At 48.5% G+C, this 23,082-nt stretch overlaps 1 protein-coding gene across 5 annotated transcripts in view; it reads right to left on the bottom strand.

The window, feature by feature from the left end:
* Positions 1–1,819: 1,819 nt before the first annotated feature.
* The window catches only part of Ubr1 (Ubr1 ubiquitin ligase), a 62,730-nt gene continuing 41,467 nt past the window's right edge, over positions 1,820–23,082 (bottom strand). For all 5 annotated transcript variants that reach the window (XM_077675238.1, XM_077675240.1, XM_077675241.1 and 2 more), the window contains exons 21-27: positions 21,756–22,009; positions 20,322–20,655; positions 19,081–19,233; positions 17,761–17,975; positions 16,613–16,835; positions 13,902–14,025; positions 1,820–5,215 (exon numbers count right to left, since the gene is read on the bottom strand). In XM_077675238.1, the coding sequence (XP_077531364.1) occupies positions 5,016–5,215; positions 13,902–14,025; positions 16,613–16,835; positions 17,761–17,975; positions 19,081–19,233; positions 20,322–20,655; positions 21,756–22,009 (1,503 nt within the window). In that variant the 3' untranslated portion in view covers positions 1,820–5,015. The remainder of the gene's footprint in view (positions 5,216–13,901; positions 14,026–16,612; positions 16,836–17,760; positions 17,976–19,080; positions 19,234–20,321; positions 20,656–21,755; positions 22,010–23,082) is intronic.

Here is a 23,082-nt window from a genome sequence, read left to right as displayed (position 1 = left end):
TTCAAATCATGGTGTATCCCGGCATAAAACACTTTTGTGTTAAAATATAAAACCCGAAAACAAACAACCCGAAGTATAACGTACGTACTCTTTAGTACCTGTGTGTGGGGGGGGGGGTGCACCTTGTACAGGCCGTTTGCTTTGTTGTACCGACACCACTTCCATGACGGATATGACGCAAGTAAAATCTTCGTGGATCCCGGAATAAAACACTTTCGTGTTGAAAAAGTTTGCATGCAATCTAAGCACTCCCTTTTCTGCAAGCAAGCATGCCTTGCCTAAATTATAGAGTTAATACGGCTCGCGCCGCCAATGCGCTTTCTCAGTCTGTTCTGGCGCCTTTCACTGTACTCTAGTCATTTGAAGAAACTGTTTGACGGAACAAAAGATAACCTGCTGCGAGATACTCAGAGCAGCGGCTCCAGCGGTGCTACACACTCGAGGGGTAGTGAGAGTGACTGAGTACGAGACGCGAGCGGCGAGTTCAACGTCTGCACCGATTGTTTTTAGCATTTGCTGTATAGAACATTATTTCTTGCGCGAGCCTCATCTAACTACTGCCGCGAAAAGTGTGCGTGTATGGAGGGAAGGATCTCATTTTAGATTTTTCGAATTTTTTGAATCACTTTGGACATTGCAATCTCAAAGAAAAAGGGGTGCTTAGGATCGAGTAAATACGGTATATTGACGAGCGATATGGTCATTGCTGTAAGGCGAAGGAGGATTTGGATCCAATGTGGTTGAGGATGGAGCAAAAAAAACGAGAGCTTTACCCGACGGGGTTCTAGTTTCGTCCGGACAATTCCTTGGACAGATGGTGCGCCTCTGGGCTTCACATCATGCTAACTGTACGTATAAAGGTGTCAACGCTATGGAATCAATGACTTTCTTGAAAGCCATTTGCAACAGTCTGTGCTTGCAGCTGAAATCACGCCCAGACCACCGCGGACTCATCGTGGCAGGGAGTAGCCATCCTGCAGCCGACAGACATGGCTGCACTGAAGGCCAGGCTGTCTACCGCAACTCGGCAGCTGAACCAGCTCCACTCCTCCTTGAACCCCCCTCCTACAAAGGAGTTGAAGAAATCCCCCGCTACAAGGACGCTTCTAAAAGGGAGTCGGACTCCCCTCCTACAAGGGAGTTGAACAACTCCCCTCCTACAAAGGAGTTGAACACAACTCCCCTCCTACAAGGAGCCAGCCCACACTGGGAACCAACTGAAGGAGACACTGCGCAATTCGGGGACGACCGGGAGCCAAATCCGTGAAAATTTTGCTTGCCCTGTGATGGGCGCCGCTCCGGTGCAGGATGAAGTACCAGGAGTTTATTTCGAGTAACAGTAGCTTATTTCTTCACACAGGAGTTTACCTCAAGAGTAATGGCCGGCATGTGAAACTCCACCTGCAAGTTCATCTGAGGAAAGGAGAAATGGCCATGGGAACCCGCATTCTTTTTCACAACAAATCGAAATTTATCGGCCACCAATAAGAATTGTCTGCCACGATTCTGTATAGGCGGCGTTTTCATTCAATGATCAGTCACTGCATCCTTTCAAATAATAAAGACATGTACCATCAAGCACAAATTTAAAATGTACCCTAGAAGTTTTTGATCATGACAGCCATTCTCCAAGTTGACAAAAATAAAAAATGCCCATCATTTGCCAGTCAAAAAGGGCAATGACTGGCTCCACTGCCGCTCACAAGCTAATCAGATAAAACGATTTATTTGAAGGAAGTACCAAACATTCAGGCGAGGCATCACTGTGAAGTGTGAACAATGGCTGTATCGACGACAGAGCCAGTCACCAAGACAGACATCCCAAACATAGCAATCTTTTATTAAACACGACGGAAGTCTCTCACATCAGGTCACACACACACACACACAAAAAACATTCGTCACTAGCACATCTTCGCACAGAGGGCGTGCTCAAATGTCCTCCAAGGCACGCAAAGAATTAAAAATAGGCGGCGGTACATCGCCTCACCGACAGCTATTCACACCCTCCACACCTGTACGCACTTCCCACACAACACAAGGGAGAGCCAAGGACAGGGGAAAAAACTTTTCAACGAGAGTACTGTAAACATTCCTCAAAGCTTGCAGAGTTTTTTCTTGAGAATTTAAAGCGCTTGGCAGGGCTGGGCAGGGCAAAGGAAAACACTTTGATGATGACGCGACCAACGTCTCGCTTTGCCGGGCAGTGCGATATCTGCTCCGAATTGGCTTTCAAATTTCCGAATTGGCTGCGCTATTCCAATGCGTAAAGACACTCTGCATTAAGTTCTTCCAAACATCTCCAAATTTTACTCACATTCATAAAATGTAAAGACGGTGCTGTCTACCCCATACAGAAAAGAACACATCTAGCAACACTGCCTGAATCAGCGTAACGACCTTAAAATGACGATCAGGTCCCTAGGTTTTCTTTTTTTCTCAAACACCTGGGCAACCTGAAAGCATACGAATCTTGTTTTAAGACAGTTCATAACGTGGCCAGGAAATCAAACGAGTTTGGAAGAAACGAGTCCAGAAATGCTCCGCAAAACAGACACTGCGACTTAACGACTGGGAATACTAACACACATAACCAGCCGGGAGCCCTGCATCACGGTGACAGCACCGCGTAGATCCTCAAACCTGACTTCACACTTTGGCAGCTTCGTTTGAGTCCTTGCTAGAGTCCTACAGAGCGAAACATTCTCGAAGAGGCAGTCATCTCAGTCAAGTTGAGCATACAATAATGACTCAAAATCCAGGATCAATGACAGGCACAAAATATTTGTCAGGTAATCACCCTCTTTGGTTGGCGAAGTGGCAAATAACGTTTACACGAACCAAAACGCAAATTCGGGGTGTAGGGCGCATTCACGAGTGTGCGAAAATAGATTGTGTTCTGAGACGTTCCTTGTACGATTACACGTGCCAAATGACCTCTTTCATGATCCACGAGATTCATTATTGCACCAGCCCCAAAATGAGATGTCAATAAGAAATGGCCGCTCCTTTTTTCATATTTTTAATGCGGGTGGCACAAGCACTGAGGCTTGAGACGAATTGTCATTCCGTGGCCAGTGCAACTAAACCCCTCAGTTGTGCGATCACCCGAGCATTTCGAGAATGAACCAGTGCGGACATGAAACTTTTTGAGCACCACAACGGCTTGCCAGCAATATAGACCAAGGAAGCATTCAGCCATGTCAAAAGCAGAGAAACAATAAATGCCACTGACAACACAAACTAAAGGGCTACAGAGTAATGCTGTCAAATACGTACTCAAAGCAACATCGCCTGGGGTGGCTTTCTTTGTTCAGGGTTCGTTCCTTCCATCTGACTAGCCAGACTCGCGAAGCCTTGAAATTGCATTACCGAACAGCCTTGCCGTTTATTTTTTGGCATCCATTCTTCCCTTGTTCGTTTCTTCAACCATGGAATCGAGAATGCATCTGCTTAAGTGACAGGTAACCGAAATACTTGTTTCACCAAAACTACCTCCACGAATTTCATTTCATTTCACCTGGTAAAGACACTCATGAAGTGTACACAAACTTGTGTTGTCGTGCCAGTCAGCTGTAGGACCTTGCGCAATAACAAAGATCTTGAACATCTACTATCCTACAAAGATAAGGAATGCAACGTGGCACGGAAGGGATAAGATGCATTGGAAAAACAAAAGCTGCCAGTTGACGTTTGGGATGACAATTAAAACAAACGAGGGGGGGGGGGGGGGGCAATCTCAACTACAAAACACAGTTAGAGACGGGAAAACTAGCACTTTTTTTTGTCAGCGAGGAACTGTTTTGCAAAACCTTTGTTGCAGCGAGCCAGCAACCAATCCCTCTTTAATCCCAAAAACCGCATTTGGGGAGTTTTCAGGCGAGTTTTGAAGTCAACCTTAAAAAAATACACGTAGAACTTGAGTGCAAGCGTCAATAAGATATCCACTACAAATACTTTACAACTAGTCATGCCGCACGCCACATTTTTAACAACTTGGATGGCCATCCCACCTCACCTAAGTCAAACAAGGCCTGCCACTGCAAGATTACAGAACTAGTTGCAGATTTATCCCAAGTTTTCATGCTCTTAGCAAAGCCATGCAGTCTATGATAAGGGCTAGTCGGCTGTCAACAAGGTCCTGTCAATCAACTTCATGGGTAAAGCTGTACTGCACTCTCTGATGACTGAAGGTAATTTTATTCTCGCAATGGGTATCACGCGAATAAAGGCGAAATAAGAACATACCACCCACATGAAAGCCGTAAAAACTTCGCAATCGCCTACTCCGGAGGAGAGAAACGCGGCAGTTTCAAACTGAGCACATTAACACACATGCCAAGGACTCTGCCCCAGCCACAAAAAGAGCAACGAGATACCGACAAATTAGGCGAAAAAGACACGTGTTAGCATTGACGTCCACCTTTAATGGGAGGGCACGCCGCCCAGCTGCGTACGAGTGTGCGTTTGTTTGCAGGTACCTCCGTTGTTACATTTGCAGAGGACGCTTCCCAGGAGCGGGTGAGCCATCTTATCGCATGAATTCGGTTCCAAGTCGAGAAAAGGTAAACCCAACACCACACGTCTCACTTCTTTGTCTTCTTCCACACGCAGAGGTTCGTGTTTGAGACGTTCGAGTGACAGCCGTTGACGCCATCTACACACCACAGGCTTGCAAATGTCTGACAGCAGCACAGCATGATCGGGTGAGTGAGACTTGCAGAATTGTCGCACGGACACTCATGGGACGTTTACGATTTCCAACAGTGCTGAGCGTCGGTGCAAGACCTTCAGAGTTGTCGTACAGTGGGCATTCCCAGGACGTTTTGGGGACGTTTCTGGGACGTTCGTCCAGCAGTGGTGCGTCGATGCAAAACCCGCACAACTGTCCTACTGACGTCCAGGGGACACCTAACGGATGTATGTCCCACAGTGCAGCGCGATGATGCGAGAACTGCAGTAATGTCGTACTGGGGACGCTCTTGGGACATTCATGGGACGAACACAGCTTCCCTTCACATGAGGGCCCAGTTGGTGGAGGAGAGCCCCGTGGACTGTTCGAGTGCGTGCGCCACCTGCTCGGGGATGCCATGCGAGAGCCACAGCTGCTGCAGCTGGTCGTAGCGGCGCGGGCACAGGTGCAGCGGGTTGCCCCGCATCAAGCCCGGGTCTGTCTCCCCGTATTCATCCACGTATGGCGGTGGCAGGTAGCAGCCTGGCAGGAAAAGGGAGGGAGAGAGAGAGCATGTAATGTAAATCTAGAGAGGTGGAAAAGAGACAGTGGGTAGATGGCTACTGAAAGTGAAAGGGTAGACAGACAATATATATATATTGTCACAAAGCCAAGGACGACGCAGTTGTCTTGCAGGAGAAACAAGTTTATTGGAGCGAACTTGTGCTCCCCTAACAACTCAAAAGAACACAGAGGCGGCGAAGCAGCGGTCAACAAGGTGACTTGCGCAGGCGAGTGTAGTCGAACCGAATGCCACGGCATCTGCTCTGCAGGCTTTTATCTTTCGGTGCGAGTGTTTCTGGAACCGTCCATTCCCATCCAGAACATTGTAGATCACAGAAGATTACTCTGGGCTAGCGACGTTAGGGCGAAAAAGTCTGCTAATCTGATTGTGATAGCCCATGCAGCATAAAAATAAAGAATGCACGACGCGCTTTGCTTGGAATGCAGATAACACAGCCGGGCATGGCCCGGCAGTAAAAACAAACAATAAATAAACAAACCCATACATGGTTCGCAGCAATATATATGCAGTCGAACCCCGCTACAACGAACGCCGCTTCAACGAAATTTCCGCTTCAACGAAATATTTCCAATTCCCCGTCAGCTAGCCATAGAAGTCAATGCAACAAAGTCCTCGCCACAACGAACCATTTGTCAGGCTTGCTTTCGCTTCAACGAAATTTTCGATGATTTGGGCTGGGTTTGAACAATTATTTTACAATAAAATAAGCATAGCGCCAGCTATCTGTAACTTTTTATACAATCAGGACGCTTAGTTTCACCGAAAATGCGCGTTGCGACCACACCGCCACCCAAAACAAAACAAAAAATAACTCATAGGCGCACGCCATTGCTTGATGGTGATAACGATGTGGCTGGCCGTCTTTACGCGAGGCGCAGGCCCGCTTCGCCAAGGCGGAGCCCCAGAGCTACAGCCAATCCGTATCCAGTTGAAATTGCATGAATGTGCTCCGTTGCTGGCGCGGTGCCGTCATGTATGCGTTGTGAGCAGCTGTCCTTGCCGTTTTCCTTCTACCATTCTTCATAGCCAAGAGCGAAAATCATGTTTGCGCGTTTGGTCTTGAAGCCTAGTCATCCTATCTTAGTCGCGAGCGCGCGGTCATGTTAAATGCAAGCGCGCGCGTCTTGCCTGCCAAGGTCAGTAGCTGCCGTGCCCTGTCAGAGGATAAGATAACGGCACTGCTCCTGCCACAAGCGAGAGGGGGGCTTCCCACGGCCTAGCAGCTATCTGCAAGTAATCAGCTCGGTGGACACGCCTTGTTGTACAGCGATACGTTTTGCGCCTGCATTTCTTCACCCCCCTCCGTAACGCCTTCTTTGGGTGGTGAAGAAACAGATAACCATTGGTATGTTTGTTATCCGAATAAACATGAGTTATTGCGCGTCACTCCTTTTTCTAAACATTGTATTATGCTGCCAATGTTGCGGAAACGCATGGGGCTATTTTTCTGGCCTTTCCGTGGTGTGTTGGGGCAGATTTCGCCTCAACGAATTTTCACTTCAACGAAATTTTTCGCACGTCCCGTCAATTTCGTTGTAGCGGGATTCGACTGTAGTCTGGAAACAGAAAAACTCACACAGAGCGCGAGAGAGTACGATAAGTAGAGACAGAGACACACGAGAAAAACATTAAAAGAAAAGTTTACTGACGTTTCAGGAAGAGGACTCTCAAGAAAGGAAGTCCTCTTCCTGAAACATCAGTAAACTTTTTCTTTCATGTTTTTCTCGTGTGTCTCTGTCTCTACTTACCCTGCGCGGGGCGCGCGCGCGCGCGCGCGCGCGCGCGCGCGCGCGCGCGCGCGCGCACACACACACACACACACACACACACACACACACACACACACACACACACACACACACACACACACACACACACACACACACACACACACACACACACACACACACACACACACACACACACACACACACACACACACACACACACACACACACACACACACACACACACACACACACACACACACACACACACACACACACACACACACACACACACACACACACACACACACACACACACACACACACACACACACACACACACACACACACACACACACACACACACACACACACACACACACACACACACACACACACACACACACACACACACACACACACACACACACACACACACACACACACACACACACACACACACACACACACACACACACACACACACACACACACACACACACACACACACACACACACACACACACACACACACACACAGTAATCCCTCGTTATAATGAAGTGAGCGGGACGGCACAAGATTTCGTTATAAGCGGTAATTTGATATAAGCGACCACTATATAAAAGGTGAAGTAGTTGAGCTTTAACTGTGCCACAACTGCGAGGAATCAAAACACAATGTATTCAGTGAAGTAAAACTATATTCAGGTGCAAAAAAGGCCGCGAGCTTTGGCTGTTTCAAGTTCCTGCTGGGCGTGAGCAACCCCTGTTCCAATTTGACCGAGCATTGCACAAGGCTGTGGTCGCCGCTAATGCATTCAACTTTACTTCGCAGCAAGCGTGCGTACTCCCGCATCTATAGGCACACGCCGTCGGCGCCCAAGTGACTGAATGCAGCGGGCGACGCGGAAGGAGCTTTGGAGGTGCAGCGATGATGAAACTGGCGGCAGGGGGGTGAGGAGTTGACATGAAGGCAAGAGCGAGCAGTGACTCGCAGACTGGAGAGCGAATGAGGAGGGCGCCTCATTCGCACAAACTACCATAGGCACGCTGCCGCTTAAAAAGGGACAGCGCAGATGACGAACCTGTTTATTCTGGCAGGACAAGCGATAACCGCTGCATCTGCTTATCGCTATTAGCGATCTGTCGCGAGAGCAGCCCATCGCTGTCGCAAATGGCACGGCCAACGCATATGTTGCTGCCGTCGACTTTTAAGCAGCGGCTCGCCTGTGGTAGTTTGTGAGTGCAACGTTTGGAAGCACTGTTATCAAGACGCACGAGCTGGCACGACACGTAGTATTTTGTTGCATTTCGCGGGCATCTCCAATACGCGGGAAAACACTAATACCAAATGGATATAATGACAGAAAGTGTTTATTCTGAGGTTTTGAATACCACTCGGGAACTTTATAATTGGGATTTTTTGCCTAGCTTCAATGGTTCGAAAGTTGGTTAATTAAAATTGACTAATTACCTAACTGAGCAATATACATTTAACTAAAGTTTGGCTGTTGCCGCCAAACTTTACCTAATTTATTTAACTAAAGTTTGGCTCAGTTGCCGCTGTTTCACAGTTCAATATACATTGATTGATTCAGGGTTCGTACAGGCTTCAAAAGCAAAAATTCAAGGGTTTTCAAGGACTTTCAAGGACCAGAGAACACATTTTCAAGGTCCGAATCTAACGCTTTATCTGGGATTATTTATAACTTCTCCAACATAATACAAAAGTTTTTTATTGCACAATGCCTAAGCACATTAGTGCACATTTAGATAGGTGCTAATGGGTTCACAAATGCTCCCCCAGCTTTATTTTTTATTTTATGGGTGGTATTTAGAGGTTTTTCTCTTTTCTTTGTATTTGCTGAAGCTGTTTGATTTCAAAACTTCGTTAATGTTGCCTGCATCTCCTGCTTTGCCAGCAAGAGTATCAGCTGAAATTGAATCAGCAAGTGTTGCTGCAAGGCAGGATGAACAATGCACACGTCCACCATTTGCACGTAAAAGCAAACGCATATGGAGCGTATGAGGCACAACAAACATGCAATGAGCGAGTGTCCACAGACTTGATGGAAGATGCAAGATAGAGAACAGAAGCTGGCTTTCACTGGATTGTATCGCGATATGGATTGGATTGACAAGTGCCTGCTCCCAATGTTGCCTTGTAATAATGAAAATCCACCAAACTTGTAATTTCACGCAATACACTGAAACTTGATTGTTACAATGTTTCTTTGCATTTGTTAGCACCTAAAATCTACGGCACTTTGAATTCCTGTGAAAAGACAGGGCCATTGATTCTCTCTGGAAAAATCAAGGGTTTTGAAGGACCATTTAAAAATTCCAGGACTTTCCAGGCCTTGAAATTGACACTTCTAAATTCAAGGGTTTTCAAGGTTTTCAAGGACCTGTGCGAACCCTGTTGATTGTAGGGTTTAACGCGCTGACGCAACGCAGGCAATGAGGCACGCCGTAGTGGAGGGCTCCGGATTAATTTTGACCACCTGGGGATCTTTAACGTGCGCCGAAATCTCGAACACACGGGCGTTTTTGCTTTTCGCCTCCATCAGAAAAGCGGCCACCGCAGCCAGGAAACGTGTCGATTACGTGTGTGAATTCTTGTGTGCGCGTCGCATCGGTGATGGGTGCATGCTCTTTCGACGCCCATGGTGACGATTTGGCCCGGCACTCCTTCGGCGGCCTCTGCCTCAGTTGCCGCATTGTGGCAGTGGGAGGGGCCTCACGACTTGCGCCAATAAGGAGACGCGTGCCTCATGGCAGCAGTTTCAAAGCGCTCGCAGCAGCTGGCTGGGCCACCTCTGCGGCGGGTGTTTGGCGTGGCTGACATTTTATAGTGCAGCTTTCGCACAAATTATCAGCTTCTTTCCCGCATGAACAGTTTGTAAACTGTTTACACCTTGAGCCGTATTCTAATGAAAGGTCAGAAGCGGTCGGAGCCAACACAGAAGGAGCAAATGCCATGTTGCCGCCACCTGTCTCGTGCGCGGCGCGTTTCCACTGCAGAGAACTCATTTTAAGTGCGAATGCACTTTATAAGCGACCCTGAATTCCGGCGACCGCCGTCCGTCCACATAGCAACAGCTGCGGGTGCGCGCGCTCCTCGTCTTCCTTGGCAACGGGGGGAGATGGGCGCGCGCTGCCCGGCCGCTGACATGGCACATACCCACGTGGGGGATTGGCCAGGAATCGGGCGTGAGAAGGGCTAATGCACCCGCTTAAGGGGGGACGCGGCTTTCAACTTCGGAAAAATGACCAAAACATCGTTTTTTTGAAACCCGCATATTCGGCTTCTATGTTTCCTATTCTGTGCGTCTGCAAAGTTTTTACGCTGAAAAGCGTCGCAAAGTGGCATAAAAAAATACTTTTGTCAGGCGCGGTGACAAACTATCAGCGCAAAAGGGCGAAAAAACGGCAATTTTCGGAGCGCTCTATCTCCGCAACGGTGCCACCGGGCGCGGCCATTTTGATATGGTTAGATCGGCCGAGCGATCGTTTTTCCGGTTCCGCTCGTCTCTTTTATCTTCGTTCATTCACAAACGCACAAACGGCAGAAAAGAAACGACGCACGAAAGAAGCTAGAAATAGATGCTGAAGCGCTATTGGTCCTCCGGTCGGGGCGACCCTCCTGATTGGATGTCGCGGGCGCAACGCAAGATGGCGGCCGCCTGAGCTGCGTAGCGAGCGGATTGAGTTCATTTTCGCCGCTTCGCTCGGCCGAGTTTCTGTTCAATCTGTGGTATTCAAAACGGACGTTATCGCGATGGGAATGCCAGAGATAACGAGCCAGATTACGGGAAGTTGTGTGGCTCGAAAGGCGGAGGTCATCGAACGCTTCGTGGTGCGCGTGACTCTACCGTCGCCAGACCCCGGAGGGTGACGCGGTGTGCGCGCTTGCGATAGCGGTTCGTGAAGTGAACTTTTAGTCGGATTTGCGATGTTTACACGCTTAGTTATTGCTGTGTTTTGACTGTGGGCTCGCTAGCCTTGAGAAAGAAACGGTCGACGCGTCAAACGCTGCGGCGCGCACGGCATAGCCGACGCGCATTGGAGCATCACATGACTGGGCAACCGGTTACGATTGAACGCCAGTAGTTGTAATTAATGCCTGCGACGTTAGTTTTAATCTTAAAAGCGACCTGACCAGCCATATCAGGTATAATCAAAGCTCGATATGTCGCGGTAAGCGTGCGCTGCGATGCGCGCGAGCCATATCGCCTTTCTTGCGCAATGTTTCCCGTGCACTTGTAATTTTCATGCTAACAGGTTTGAGTTAGTAATATAGGAATAAAAATATGCTCTCTGCGTTAAAAATGTACGTTACTGTGGCAGCATTTAACAGTGACTTTTTTAGGGAAATTATTGATACCATTGCTCAGGGCATACTGGCTGTGCTGCGAGAAATATTGGATGCCTTGAATGTCAAAAGTAGTAAAAAAAATATGCTCTTGCATTGATGTTGGGAGTTATGCAGAATACTCTACCAAGCTTCAAAGTAGCTCATTTTCAACCTTGTGGTATGCAAACTTTTGGCAATGAACACCTGCACTATGAGTACTAAGTTGGTGTGCCAGGCAAGATAAAACATGAAAAAAAAGCCAAAAATGTTCAAATTTAAGTTAAAAAATGCTTAACTTGTTGCCATGGTGACAACACTGCAAAAGGAGGTTGTCCAGTGCGATACAGCCAACCAACTAACCTACTTTGCATTGAAAGCCCATTGAAACCCATCTCCCCTCCGTTTGGTTTGCAAAGGGGGGTATGTACTCTTCACGGAGGAGCTGAAAATGATGTTTTCTGGAAAGAGAAAGGCTGAAAAGGCACTCCAATTTCAAGGCAAGGCCTTCCAGAAGCCCCATGTTCAAAAGGACATGAAAGGCTACAACCGTGACGACTTTTGATATGTGAAACCTATGTTGCAACTTCGGAAGCCGTTTTCTCAAAACAGTTTTTTTTGCCACCTGTGTCGCTTGTCCCAGGGATTTCTTCGTGACTGCTGGGTCTATTTTGATTCCGTTTCTTGCATTACATTCCTTGATGTTCAGGTCGTGACACTTTTAGTTTTCCAGATTTGTTTTTTGTGATTTTTTTATTCAAATAATCGTTCACAGTTGACATGCCTGTTGCACATTAACCTCTAAAAAAATGAAAACTAAAAAACATTGTGTTGTAAAAAAAAAATTCTAAAACTGTCACGACCTCGTCCATTCATTTGGGAATGCAAAGCACTTCGAACAAGTTTTCTATCGTGTTTTATAAGCCGCTCAAGCTCGGTACAAGCGGAACAGAAAGAAAATTTCATACATAAAAAAGTTATCAAAATATTAACTTCAAATTTTTCTGGTGTTATCACAGAAGCATTTCCAGGTGCTGTGCCAATTTTCATCAAAATCCACAAAGAAATAAAAAAGTTGATTTTGAAAGCCACGTCCCCCCTTAAAGGAGTACTGACACGAAATTTCAAAGCTGAGATCCGCTCTAGCAATCAAGTACAACGACAACACAAATAGGTGTCTGTGAATAAATGCATCTTTCTTTGTAGTTATGTGTGTGTGTGATCTCTCTTTCGCGAACATTACCGAACCGCGCAAATTCAACTCGTGCATTCGCACTTTCACATTCTTCCCCTCGGGGAAATGCGGGGAAATTTTTTTTCTAGCTTTCTGGTGATACGAATATTCACGTACTACAAGTGTTTTTGACACCCCTTGACATTTGTATCACCAATATTCCAGTGTATGTGTGTATATATATATATATATAGCTCAAAAGATACAAAAAAGTCTGAGAGAGAGAGAGAGAGAGAGAGAGAGAGAGAGAGAGAGAGAGAGAGAGAGAGAGAGAGAGAGAGAGAGAGAGAGAGAGAGAGAGAGAGAGAGAGAGAGAGAGAGAGAGAGAGAGAGATGCCCCACGCAGGGTTCGCACAGGTCCTTGAAAACCTTGAAAACCCTTAAATTTAGAAGTGTTCCATTTCAAGGTCTGGAAGGTTCTGGAATTTTTAAATGGTTTTTGAAAACCCCTGATTTGAAAGTGTTTGTCGTGGATTTTAGTTGTAAACAAATGTAAAGAACCATTCTAACAATCAAGTTTCAGTGTATTACGTGAAATTACAAGTTTGGCGAGTTTTCTATATTATGAGACGACATTGGGCGCAGGCACTTCTCAATCCAATCAATGTCACAATACAATCCAGTGAAAGCCGACTTTTGTTCTCTACCTTGCATCTTCCATCTAGTCTGTGGATGCTCACTCATTGCATGTGTGCTGTGCCTTATACGCTCCATCTGCGTTTGCTCTTACGTGCAAATGGTAGACGTGTACATAGTTCATCCTGCCTTGCAGCAACTAATTTCAGCTGACACTATTGCTGACAAAGCAGGCGGTGCAAGCAACATTAACTAAGTTTTGAAATCATACAGCCTGAGCAAAACCCCAAGGAAAAAGAAAAATCTCTAAATACCAACCATGAAATAAGAAATAAAGCTGGGGGGCATTCACGAACCCGTTAGCCTATATAAATGTTCACTAGTGTGCATAGGTATCGTGCAAAAAAAAAAACTTTTGCATTGCGTTGAAAAACTTATAAATAATCCCAGATAAAACATTAGATGGGGACCTTGAAAATGTGTTTTCTGGTCCTTGAAAGTCCTTGAAAACCCTTGAATTTTTGCTTTTGAAGCCTGTACGAACCCTGCCAAGATTGTCAGGGATCCCCAGTGTCTTTTACTAAACCCCTCATGACTGCTTCTGTGATTTAAAATACCACTGAACAAGACCCAATAATGTTTAGTTTTCTTGTGGCTAACATTCAAAGAACAGCTTCACTAACAGGCATGGGTTCACAGAAACAGTGCAGTGTTTTTCGAGCACCGCACCCCCATCATCGTCAATCACTCACCCTTGGTGCGGCCAACGAGGAGAAGCACCTTGCAGTCACGCACGCGCAGGAACAGTCCCGTGCCGGCACCGCACGTAGTCACGTGCAGGTTGCACGCACCCAGCCGGTCGCCTCCCACCTCCACCTGCGCCAAGGCCGAAGTTGTAGCACGATTCTAAACTCATGCATGACAATCCTGTGCCACTCTGTTGCACTGCCCACTGCACAAAGCCTCGTTCTAATACAGTAAAACCTCATTACAAGAGACACTTGGTTATAAGAGACATTTGAATGGAGACGGTTTGGTTGATTTTCCTATGTTCGCCATGCTAGCAACACTGCGTACAAGAGACATGTTTCCTGGGTCCCTTGAGTGTCTCTTGTAACGAGGGTTTACTGTATATGCAAGAGGGAAATCTGTCCCTGTAATCGTGTGCTCTCTTGGGCGCTGCCGCAGCACTAAAGGTGTTCCTCGCCTAGTTGGCCTGGTTAGCCATGTGGCTTCTTTTCGCTCTTGAAGCCAAAGCCAACAAGAATTGATGACATTTTCCTTGTTCATCTTGCATAAACCTTTGAAACAACTCATGACAAACAAAGCTTCAGAGCTCAATTTTTCTAAATATTAAACAAATTTGAGTGTAGATCTACAAAAAATGTTTTCTTTTTGCAGCCACAGGCAACTTTTCAGCCTGTTCATGAGCCATGCCTACCCAGTACACTACCCAGTACACTACCCAGTACACTACCCAGTACACTACCCAGTACACTACCCAGTACACTACCCAGTACACTACCCAGTACACTACCCAGTACACTACCCAGTACACTACCCAGTACACTACCCAGTACACTACCCAGTACACAGCGGTACGCGCGCGAAGCGCATGCAGTTTCCCTCTAGCATAGATTACTATGACACTCTATGGTCCACTCACCCATCACTGCCTCCCCACTAACGGGAGAAGCACCGACATGGGCGAGCTGCTCATGCTCGTGAGGTGTCCTGATCCCCCAGAAACGGAATAGTACAGCATGACGACAACGAACACGATGGGGACATTGTGACAGCGAACACACACGGCATACAGCAGTTTCACGACGGCTTACAAAAGGCACAAAGAGATGCCTGCACTGTTTCAGCGCTACATATAACGTGCAGGAATAACCAAGTTTTATTTATACCAAGTTTTATTTATAACCAAGTTTTCTTCACGTGCACTGAAACTTGTATTTTGCCCACTCTGGTGTCTGCAAAGTGCCCCTCGTGTCGTATTCAGGTCCTTATGCATAAAAACTACCCGCGACTTGCACTTTTTCTGCCGGATTATGTAGCGCAAAAATGAAGATACAGTCGAATCCCGCTACAACGAAATTGACGGCTTGTGCGAAAAATTTCGTTGAAGCGAAAATTCGTTGAGGCGAAATCTGCCCCAACACACCACGGAAAGGCCAGAAAAATAGCCCCGTACGTTTCCGCAACATTGGCAGCATAATACAATGTTTAGAAAAAGGAGTGACGCGCCATAACTCACGTTTATTCGGATAACAAACATACCAATGGTTATCTGTTTTTTCACTGCACCCAAAGAACGCGTTACGGAGGGGGGTGAAGAAATGCAGGCGCAAAACGTATCGCTGTACAACAAGGCGTGTCCACCGAGCTGATTACTTGCAGATAGCTGCTAGGCCGTCGGAAGCCCCCCTCTCGCTTGTGGCAGGAGCAGTGCCGTTATCTTACCCTCCGACAGGGCATGGCAGCTACTGACCTTGGCAGGCAAGACGCGCGCGCTTGCATTTAACATGACCGCGCGCTCGCGGCTAAGATAGGATGACTAGGCTTCAAGACCAAACACGCAAACATGACTTTTGCTGTTGGCTATGAAGAATGGTTGAAGGAAAACGGCAAGGACAGCTGCTCCCAACGCATAAATGACGGCATCGCGCCAGCAGCGGAGCACATTCATGCAATTTCAACTGGATACGGATTGGCTGTAGCTCTGGGGCTCCGCCTTGGCGAAGCGGGCCTGCGCCTCGTGTAAAGACGGCCAGCCACATCGTTATCACCATCAAGCAATGGCGTGCGCCTGAGTTATTTTTTGTTTTGTTTTGGGTGGCGGTGTGGTCGCAACGCGCATGTTTTCGGTGAAACTAAGCGTCCTGAATGTATAAAAAGTTACAGATAGCTGGCGCTATGCTTATTTTATTGTAAAATAATTGTTCAAACCCAGCCCAAATCATCGAAAATTTCGTTGAAGCGAAAGCAAGCCTGACAAATGGTTCGTTGTGGCGAGGACTTTGTTGCATTGACTTCTACGGCTAGCTGACGGGGAATTGGAAATATTTCGTTGAAGCGGAAATTTCGTTGAAGCGGCGTTCGTTGTCACGGGGTTCGACTGTAACCGCAGCACCCATCTCTTTCCGCCCGCCGACGGCAGCACAATCCTGCAACACGGTGAACTAAGGCACGCTCGGACGCAACAATCTGCTCTGTTTTGCGAAGTTGTCTTCTGCAGCAAGACACAGGGGGGAGAGAGGAGTGAGAGATGGAAAGTTAATGGAGAGTGATAAAGTGGACAGGGGGAGAGGGCGAACAGAGTGGAGTGCACATGGAAAAACAGAGGAGGAGAAGCAGGAGAGAGAGAGAGAGAGAGAGAGAGAGAGAGAGAGAGAGAGAGAGAGAGAGAGAGAGAGAGAGAGAGAGAGAGAGAGAGAGAGAGAGAGAGAGACCGAACCTGGCAGCAGTAGCTCTGCGAGCATAGGATGCGCCCGCAGACGAGGCAGAGGGTGGGTGACCGGGAGTCGTCCCCGTCCGAGTTTGGGCAGCGGAAGAGAGAAGCCTCGTTGATCAGCTCGCTGAAGTCGCTCGGAAGCTCCACCAGCCGGTTGGCCTGCACGGGGTGCCGCACCAGGCTCGGAGAACGGAGCCCCGCACTTGTCCGTGGGTGTGATGCCCACCTGGAAGGGAAAGGGGTGAGATACAGTAGATAAGCAAGGACACAGCTTCTCTTCAGGAATAATTCATATCCAGGATATTTAAACGAACGCTATGATAATAACACCCTGGGGACTTAGGAGCACTGCATCACAGCCACCACGACAAAAGTGTGCATGGGAGATGGTGACAGGGAAAGAACACTTTGAATACACTTTCACCCCAAATGCCAAAAAAGCAAACTCAGAACAGAAGTTATGCATTCGAAATTTTACCCCACCAGCAAAGTGATCCCCCACTCTCAAGGAATGTGGGGGATCAAGGCCCCTTTACATGTCAGCTGTGCACATGGAGGAGCCAACACTTTGAAGATGTTTTTATTTCAAACAAATGCGCATGAGAAACAAAGCAAGACCACAAGTTCCACACTTCAAACTATACCCCACCAAAGCGATTCCCTGGCCGTAGAACTAGTTTCAGGGCCCCTTTACGCATCAGCTGCACACTAAGTGGTGCCAATGCTTCGAATACGTTTTCATCAGAAACCAATTTGTCTGAAAAGCAAAATCAGAACCCAAGGCACACATTTCAAACTTTACATGACAGAGTGCATCCCCACTCTCAAAACCTGCTTCAGGGCCCCTTTAAGCATCAGCTGCACACCTGAGGTGCTGACACTGAATTCATTTTTAACCTGAACCAATGTGCCAGAAAAACAGGCCTTATGCATTTCACATTTATACCCCAATAAAGCAATTCCCCTCCCTCAAAACCATTTCAAGGCCCCTACCTGAGGTGCCCACACTGAATACATTTTTATCACGAAATAACGTTCCAGAAAAACAAACATTATGCATTTCACCTACACCCCGCCCACTCTCCAAACCTGTTTCAGGGCCCCTTTATGCGTCACCCTAAGGTGACGACAACTCCTGAGAAGCGCCTCACCCGATGGCCAGCTGGCGGAGGGCGGGTGGAGCGAGGACGCAGGCCAGGTCGGTGGGCAGCGAGAGGAACTCGCAGAGGGCCTCCCAGGTGTCCCCTCCGGCCACGCACAGGGCGTCGGGCGGCGGCCGGCTGCTCAGGAAGTGCAGCAGGATGGCGCTGCACCGCAGGAACGGCCGCATGCCCTCCCGCACCGCTTCCAGGAACGACACGTTCAGCTGCAGTCCGTCGCCGGAGGGGAAGGGTCGTGAGGTCGAAGGTCGCGGATGCTACACTGGGGCTCTCCGATTTAGTCTTGGACTCATTGCGGGTAGAGCGCGAAAAGTCTGAGCAATCTCCGCGGAAAGATGCGTGAGAAATGAATGCCGAATTGCTTCTCGGGGAGCACGTGGTGAGTTTCGAACTGATAATCGAAGAGCCCTGCTGTTATTCGCCCACTCAGTGCGCCTATCTCACTGCGACATTCTTCGATGGCCAGCTGAGGAAGAAGCCCCAATATGCATTGGGGCCTCGCAGCTGGGCCTGCCTGGCAAAGGGATGGAAATTCTCTTACCGCTTTTTTTTTTTTTTCTTCAGCAAAGCCAATACAGAACATCGCAGTGAGCTAGGCATGCTCAGTGGATGAATGACAGCGTAGGCACAAGTATGCATGCTTGGAGCCCTCCTCCTACTCTCATCAGAAACTGCTAAAAGGATTCTGTTATCCCTTCGTGAGCATAGGGATAGAGTTTCAGGTTTCGATGTTGATGGCATGGGCTCGAGCCGCAGCAATTCTAACATTATTTGCCATGACCAATAATTTTTTTACTCCAGCTCTCTTAGGTCAATTCTACACATTATTTTTGAAGGTGAAGGTGGTTTGGTATCTTGTAGGTTGGTTTAAGTACAGGGTGCAGCCGCACAACACATTTATGTGACATTACAATGGAAGTGCTGGACTAGTACCCGCCTGAGAATGGAATGTCGCATGGGGGGTAGGCAACCATCCTTGTACAACATCACCACAGAATCTTAAAGACATTGCGGCTATTACGATATGTTAGCTCTTAACCTGTGCACTTGAGATTCCTGCAACCGAGGTGTGTTTTGACAAATTAAGAACAAATTAGCAGTGTTCGTTCCCACTGCAGAAGCTTCAAGTTGCAAAATACGCGCTGCCGTACCATTCTGGCCCAATTTGAGACTGCCTTGCATCGAATACCAGCTTGCATTACACAACTCGCGCTTCCACTCTATTGTGGAAACGGAAATGTCTGCATCTGCTGCACTCAACAGCTTCGATGACCTTTGCGCGAGTCACAGGGTGAAGGCCCGTGCACTGACCGTTGCGGGGTTTTGGTGCTGGGCTCCGGCGGCGGACAGCACTTGGCGGCAGAAGTCCAGCAGCTTGGAGTCGGACTCCGAGCCCTTGGGCTGCTTGGTGGGTGGCGAGTCCGTCTCCATCTCTGCCTCGTGCGGTTCCACCGTCAGGATCACCTGGGAGCGGTCCGCCGGATTAGAGCCTCATTACGGTTGTTACGACCCATTTTGCTAAGAAAGCTCTTTGACGCCAGTTTAGCTACATATTGGCTGAAGACAAGAGACAGCAAGACACGATGGCTTGTATCTGCTCTTTCATACCTCTTGGCCCCTTAAGCCTTTCAGGGTCACGACGTACGTATACGTCCTCTGCAAACACCTTCAAAATGGTCAATAAACTTACATGTACGTCATCGCTTGTATGTTTAAAAAGCGCGCCTTTTTCGCCAACTTCTCTTCCTTGGCATGTGCTGCCACACTGCGGAAATACGTCAAATTGTTTTCTTGCGCCGATGGCTCTTCTTTTTATTTTTTTATGAATTACTTCAGTGGCACGTGGCTATCGCTTGCTCATCCGGTAACGAGGGGGCACGCTGGGTATCACCCACCTAAAGCCCCTTACGCCACGCCCACCGGGCGCCTCTCGCTTCTTGCGCCTGCCACAGACCAAGGGCGCCTCCGAAACTGATGAGGCTCTTTTCTCCTTTTTTTGTATTTTATAGGAGCGGTGCGCTGTCTATCACTCAAGCATACGGCAGCGCGCACGCATCCAGCAGCTGCTTTTGGTATCATCCTCTGGGCGCATACCGCATTTTGCGCCCGCGAAACTGATGTCTGATTTTGATTCACTCAAAAGGTGCTGGCTTGTTACTCTCTCGCTTTTATTTATAATTTTTTTGTGTTACTCATGAAGAAACCACATGTATGTAACGACACAAACGATTGTTTTGTCACTTTATGGTCACCCTAATACGATAATTTTTTTCTCAAAATAGATTCAGCCAGAGAATTTAAATCAGCAGTAACAAAAATCGACCGTGGGGGGGTCGCATTTGGCGAAAAAATTCGGCTCTTAAAAGGGTTGATGCTGCAAGTAGGTCGCTTTTAGTGCGAGACAGAGCCCACTGTTTTTTTTTTCAAGCAAGCCAACAGAAGGCATTTTCGAACACCAACAGATCTTGAAAGGAGTTTATGTGATGCACTACAGCTCCAATGTCCAAGTGTCACAGCTCAAAGGCTACATATGACAAAAAAAAAAGACCCACCTGCACCAGGTGGAGGGCCACGGCCAGCCGTAGAACGTGCCTGTCGAGGGCGCCCCCGAGAGGCAGCGGCATGCCCCCGCCAAACAGGGAAGGCGCCGACAGGCACAGCCCCACCAGCAGCCCAAAGGCGTCCACGTCCAGCACCGAGCCGCCTTCCGCCGCCTTCAGGGTCACCGCCAGGGCCTCCTGAGGATGTCCGGAGGAGGACAGGCCGCCCGTCCCCAGGATGCCACGTGCCAGGTACGCCGCAGACGGGCACTCTCCCAATCTTCCTCCTCCTCCCGAGGGAGCAGGGGTTTCCTCCGAGGGACCCTCCGGGCATGTTCCAGGGGGACTGGCAAGGGGGGAGGAGCGGGGATTTTAGACTTTGGGGCCAACGTGCGCAAGCTCACGCACTTAGGCCATGAGGCACAGTGTAGTTGGGGGCTCTGGATCAATTTTTGACCACCTGGGGATCTTTGACATGAGACGAAATGTCGATACGTGGGCGTTTTTTGTGTTTCAGCCCCATTAGAGAAATGGCCACCATGGTTTGAAGAGAGGAAAAAGGAAGGATTCAGGCAGGGTTGAATTTCTGAACACTGCACCTTCAGCGCGGCTGGATCGCTACATCGATCAAGCGCTTCAATGCACAGGCAGAGGGTCAAACACTGTGACACAGCCTCTGTGTCACTCAGTCAAATTTTATTATAGGCACTACATGTACAGTTGACAATAAGTGAAGCACAAGCAGGATTGATTTTCTCCAAAATGCAGATCTGAACGTTTCGGTTAACAGAGGCAGGCTAGTGGCACGAGTCTGGTACAGAATTGCCAGGGTGCACCTGCACTTTAAAAGCAGAAACAACTGTGCCACTAGTTGCATATCAATGGAATGGATACACTAGTGCATTCCACCTCGCAATCCCCCTTCACATTTCCTTTCCTGCCCACTACAAACAATCACTGTGACAAGACTGTGACGTCCCCCTAGCCATAATCTTCATTGGACGCTAAGTTCGGTGGCCCGCCGGGCTCGGTGGGCAACATTGTTAATCAAGTAAACCCCAACGAGCACAGCTGCTCGACGTCAGTCATCGTCACCACTAGCGGGCTGCAGGTAGTCGCTCGGCTCGAGGGTGCCTCGACCCTCCCACGTTCACGAATGCGGGGCACAAATGCGGGGTATGAATGCGGGGCATGAATGTGGGGTACAAATGCAAGGCACAAATGCGGGGTACAAATGTGGGGTACGAATGCGGGGTATGAATGTGGGGCACGAATGTGGGGCTGGGTGGCGTGACCTAAAAGAGCAAGGGTTCCGGCTAGTTCATATCTCACGATGCTTGTGGCGTGAAAAACAAACCACGGACAGAGAGAGGGGTGATGCATGTTTGTTATCCCCCTCTCTGTCCACTGCGAGCATCACGCTTGCCGAGAGGCCCGTTGAAGTACCTGGAGAGGGCGAACAGTCGGCCGAGAAGGCGCAGGCAGTGGCTAGCGAGGGCCTCCGGAGGGCAGACACGCAGGGCGGCAGCGGCCGTGCGCACGAGTGCCTCGAGGCAGTGCAGGCGGCGGGCAGTGAGGTCCCCAAGCAGGGGCTTGCCCCTTAGCAGCCACTCGGCTCCGTGGATGGTGTAGGCGCACGACCACCATGTCTGCGCCGCCACCCGGTCGTCCTCCGCGTTGGGGTGCGCCTCCAGGCCCACCTACAAAAGGGAGGGGGGGGTTGAAGAAAATGAAGTTGTACACACCTTCCGGCAATGCTACTTACGTCGTTATTGCGTGGTTACTGCAAACGATTTTCACACTGTCATTTATGACGTCGTTATCCAGCATGTAATATTCGTTCATGCTTCACTGGGCTTTCTTTGCAAACCCACTGTTGTCTCACTATGATGCCACTTTTTATGGGATTGCTTGACACTTTTCATTCCCAAGCCACCCTACGATAATGCCATCTTGGCAGCGTCGCTATTTGTAATCAAAATAAAAACTTGCACAAATTTCAAGTCGGTCTTTTGTTGTTAAATATGAGAGTTCAATGTGGAGGGCCGATTTATACTCAAAATTTAAGCATAGTCCCAGCAATAAAGAGAAGATAATCGAGATATCAGAGATGCTACGGTGTGGCTACAATTTCACGCTCACTCTAGGCCATCAGACATGTGATATGGGTGGATCAGCTTGCAATCGTGTCGATACAGTACTTGTGGACCCGCCGCGGTGGCTCAGTGGCTAAGGCGTTGCACTGCTGAGCACGAGGTCGTGGGTTCGATTCCCGGCCGCGGCGGCCGCTTTTCTGATGGAGGCGAAAAGCAAAAACGCCCGTGTGTACGAGATTTCGGCACACGATAAAGATCCTCAGGTGGTCAAAATTAATCCGGAGCCCTCCACTACAGCGCGCCTCATCGCCTGCGTTGCGTCGGCGCGTTAAACCCTACAATCAATCAATACAGTACTTGTGGCTGCTATGCTTGCTCTTGTGAGCCAAAAGGGGCAGTGCCCGGGACAGTGCATCTCATCCAGCAGCCCAATTTTCCTGCCCAACCAGGATAACCATAATGGAGGAATAGAAGGAAGACACTTCGCTCCTTCACATTCAGGAGTTCCCCCCAGCCTGCCCAAGAAGATAACGGAGGGCGCAGGAAGCAAGCAGGGCAAAGAAATGGAGGAATACAAGTTAACCACACCCTCCTGCAATTCTAATACAGCCGAACCTCGTTTTATAACGAAATAGTATTGGGGCAATAAAATTAGCACTTTATTCCCTATGTTTGTT

The sequence above is a fragment of the Haemaphysalis longicornis genome, unplaced genomic scaffold, assembly GCF_048455015.1.
Source record: "Haemaphysalis longicornis isolate Haplotype H1 unplaced genomic scaffold, Haemaphysalis longicornis Haplotype H1 scaffold_6, whole genome shotgun sequence".
Lineage (NCBI taxonomy): Eukaryota > Metazoa > Arthropoda > Arachnida > Ixodida > Ixodidae > Haemaphysalis > Haemaphysalis longicornis.
Note: the sequence above shows the minus strand (reverse complement) of the source record. Positions and strands in the feature narration are given on the sequence as shown.